The sequence below is a fragment of the Triticum aestivum genome, chromosome 4B (genome assembly GCF_018294505.1).
Source record: "Triticum aestivum cultivar Chinese Spring chromosome 4B, IWGSC CS RefSeq v2.1, whole genome shotgun sequence".
NCBI classification, from domain to species: domain Eukaryota; kingdom Viridiplantae; phylum Streptophyta; class Magnoliopsida; order Poales; family Poaceae; genus Triticum; species Triticum aestivum.
This window is the reverse complement of record NC_057804.1, coordinates 184,569,372-184,572,896: the sequence shown is the minus strand read 5'-3', so window position 1 is coordinate 184,572,896 and position 3,525 is coordinate 184,569,372. Positions and strand designations below refer to the sequence as shown.

Here is a 3,525-nt window from a genome sequence, read left to right as displayed (position 1 = left end):
CCATTAGGATGTGTCTCACCTACTAACCCGTGAGACCTGATCTCATATAATTCTTTTCCCTCCTAATTCCTACATTTTGATTTTCGATTTCCTCCAAAAGGAATGAACCCTACAAGTTTTCGAGTTGCAAATAAGACTTACCTGCTATACAAATCAAACACTGATTGATACTCCCTCCGTTCGAAAATACTTGTCATCGAAATAGACAAAAAGGGATGTATCTAAAACTAAAATACATCTAGATACATCCCCTTTTATTTATTTTGATGACAAGTATTTCCGGACGGAGGGAGTACTAGTTTTGCAATTAAATCAAAGAATTTCTTAAATGTCTCTCTCTGGGCTAATAAGCTAAGCTAAAAGTTGCATCATTTTCTTTCTTCTCCTGGTTTTCTCCGGTTGCTCTGCTCTGCCTACTCATTGCTCGCAGAAGCCACGTGAGCTTCGTCGCCGAGTCCCTCCTGTCCAGGCCGGATCTGCTCGAGCTGCCGCAGCACCTCCCGTGCCTCGGGCCGGGCCGACGGCGACGGGTCGACGCACTGCAGCGCTAGCTTGAGCGTGTCCATGAGCTCGTCCCCGTCCGGCCCGGTGGTCGCGTCCCGCATCAGCTCGACGTCGAACACCTCGCTCGTCCATTCTTCCTTCACAATGGAGCTCACCCACTGCGGCAGGTCCATGCCGTTGGTCGTGTCGGCGGGCGACCTGCCGGTGAGGAGCTCGAGGATGATGACGCCGAGGCTGTAGATGTCGGTCTTGGCGTTCGCCTTCTTGAGCTTGGACAGCTCCGGCGCGCGGTAGCCCAGGGCGCCCGCGGCGGCGAGTACATTGGAGTTGGCGGCGGCCGTCATGAGGCGGGACAGCCCGATGTCGGCGATCTTGGGGCTGGACCCGTCGTCGAGAAGGACATTGCTGGCGGTGAGGTTGCCGTGGACGATGGTCGCGTCGTCGTGGAGGTAGGCCAGGCCGCGTGCCGTGCCCTTGGCGATCGTCATCCGCGTAGCCCACTCCACCGGCGTGTTCGGCGCGCGAGCTACAGTCGAATCAAACCAATGTCAGAGCCCACGATTGCAGAGTTGAATTCAGCTCAAAGGATGAAGGATCTCATCTTACCGTGCAAGAAGGCGGAGAGGCTGCCATTGGGCATGTAGTCGAAGACGAGAAGCTTCTCCCCCTTGGGGCCAAGGTAGTATGCCCTGAGAGGCAGCAGGTTGGGATGCCGGATCTTGCCGAGCGCCGCCGCCTCGGCCTCGAACTCCTTGTGGCCCTTGGTGATCTTCTCCCTCAGCCGCTTCACGGCTACCAGGCTGCCGTCCTCCAGCGTCGCCTTGTACACCGTCCCGTACGTGCTCTTCCCCATAATCTCCGCCGTCGCGCACAGCAGATCGTCGGCGGTGAACGCCAGCGGCCCGTCGAAATGCACCAGCTTGCCGCCCACGTCGCCGCCGGATTCTGCCTCCGACGTTCCCGGCTTCTCGCCTCTGCCGGCCGCCGCTGCGGCGGCACCGGCACCGGCTTCCTTGCTCGACGTCTGCTTCCCGCTCCGTGCTCCAGTGCTGCCGCTCGACCTCTTCTTCCTTATTAAACAACAGAGCAGAAGACAGCAGAGGGACAGCAAGATGAGGATGCCGAGCACGATCCCCCCTATGATCAGTATGAGCTCCTTCTTTGTACGGCCGCCGCGGGGTCCGGTGGGCTCTTGTCCTGGTGATGCCGGCGCGGGGGACGGCGATACCGGGCAGGGCGCCGAAGAAGCAGAGTAGCCGCAGAGCAGGATGTTTCCTGCGAAGGATGGGGGCCCAAACTTCTGTAGGAGCGAGGCCGGCACGGCGCCGGAGAGGTTGTTGTAGGAGACGTTGAAGGACTGGAGGGTGGTGGTGAGGTTGGCCAGGCTCTCCGGGATCTCTCCAGCGAGCGCGTTTCCGGAGAGGTCGAGCGCCTTGAGGTCGTGAAGCGAGCCGAGGTTGTCGGGAATGGAGCCGTTGAGGCTGTTGCCGGAGAGGTTGAGGTCCTGCAGCTTGGTGAGCCCCGCGAGCGACTCCGGCACTGGCCCGTCGAGCGTGTTGTGCGCGAGGCTGAGAAAGACGAGCTGGTAGGTCCCGGTGATGGCTTCTAATTTCCGCTCGTCGGAGGAGGCCGACGACGGCGCCTTGGAGCCGCCCGCGAAGGCATCCGGGATGCGGCCGGAGAGCTTGTTGTAGGACAGGTCGAGGAAGAGGAGGGACTGTGAGGCCGCGACCTCGGCCGGGATCTCGCCGGAGATGGAGTTGCGGCTGAGGTTGAGGCGGATGAGCTTGGTGGAGTTGGCGAGCGATGCCGGGAGGACGCCGGTGAGGCGGTTGTTGCTGGCGTCCAGGGACTGCAGCGCGACGCAGCGGCCGATCTCCGGCGGGACGGCGCCGGAGAAGCGGTTGTTGAACAGGTAGAGGCCGCGGAGGTCGGGGAGGAAGCCGAGGGCGGCGGGGATGGCGCCGGCGATGGCGTTGTCGTGGATGCTGAGGCGGCGGAGCCCCGTGAGCTGGCCGATGCGGTCGGAGAGGCGGCCGCCGAGGCCGCGCCAGGGGAGCGTGATGGCGACGACGCTGCCGTTGACGCACTTGATGCCGGTCCAGTGGCCGGAGCAGGCGCCGATGCCGGTGTCGTTCCAGGAGCGGAGGAAGCCGTAGGGGTCGGCGAGGTCGTGCTTGATGGCCTGCAGGCCCTGGTAGTCGGCCTGGCTGATGATGACGCCGTCGCCCGCCGCGTGGACGTGGGCGGCGCTGGCCGCCGATAGGAGGGTGCCCCAGCAGCAATGCAGGACGAGGAGGAGGAGTAGCCCGCGCCGAGCAGCCCGGGCCAGCGGCGGCGGCGGCGGCATGTCTGTCGGCCGAATTGCTCACCAGAATATACCGAATCAGGAGGAGCCTAGGTGTGGATGGAATGGATTCGAGGAGGAGGAAGGAGAAGCTGCGAGTGGCGAGCGAGGAGGGAGTGGCGAGCGAGAGTGTGGATTGTGAAGGAAAGGGCATTGGAGTACGGGAGGCAACGGCTAGTAAGACAGAGCAGAGAGGGGAGGCACGAGTCTCGTCCTCGCGAGTCGCAACGGCTAGTTCTGTTGGTTTCGATCTCGACTCTCGAGGCGAGCAACGGGTCTCTGCGGCGTGGGACCGGTTGGACTCGGTCAGGCGTGCTCGCGGGAATCCCGTGTGCGTCTGCCTCGGCCACAGAGACAGAGACAGGCTCCAGCCTCCAGTTGTTTGGTCACTCGGACCCACAAACGACACAAGTCGCACGCACCTCCGTTTGCTTCTGAGTGACCATGTGCATCGCAATGGAACGCCACCCGGCGAGCTGTTGAGTCGAGTGGGCTCACTCAAAAGCTCTAGGAGAGCGTGGATCTCACTCACATCGCATCGCAGCCTTTGCATCGTGGATTTCGTACCTAAGAATGATGGACATCTGCAACTCTACACTTTTTATTTTGTGATCATACAACTCTACTGCACGTATGTAGATGCACTTTCGTTTTGACGAGGGGTGTATGTAGAT

The 3,525-nt window shown here is 61.1% G+C and overlaps 1 protein-coding gene across 1 annotated transcript; it reads right to left on the bottom strand.

Moving 5' to 3' along the window:
* Positions 1–87: 87 nt before the first annotated feature.
* Positions 88–3,044, bottom strand: LOC123091715 (probable leucine-rich repeat receptor-like protein kinase IMK3). The gene is made up of 2 exons (XM_044513319.1): positions 1,111–3,044; positions 88–1,030 (listed from the first exon to the last, which is right to left on the bottom strand). The coding sequence occupies exons 1-2, from the start codon at positions 2,852–2,854 to the stop codon at positions 414–416; spliced, it is 2,361 nt and encodes a 786-aa protein (XP_044369254.1). The 5' UTR covers positions 2,855–3,044; the 3' UTR covers positions 88–413.
* Positions 3,045–3,525: the final 481 nt, after the last annotated feature.

What these genes read in the sequence shown, in the direction of transcription:
- LOC123091715 (XM_044513319.1), bottom strand. Translation starts at nt 2,854, where the DNA reads ATGCCGCCGCCGCCGCCGCTGGCCCGGGCTGCTCGGCGCGGGCTACTC. An exon ending in CCTCTCCGCCTTCTTGCACG is followed by an intron (nt 1,031 to 1,110) that starts GTAAGATGAGAT and finishes ATTCGACTGTAG; the next exon opens with CTCGCGCGCCGAACACGCCG.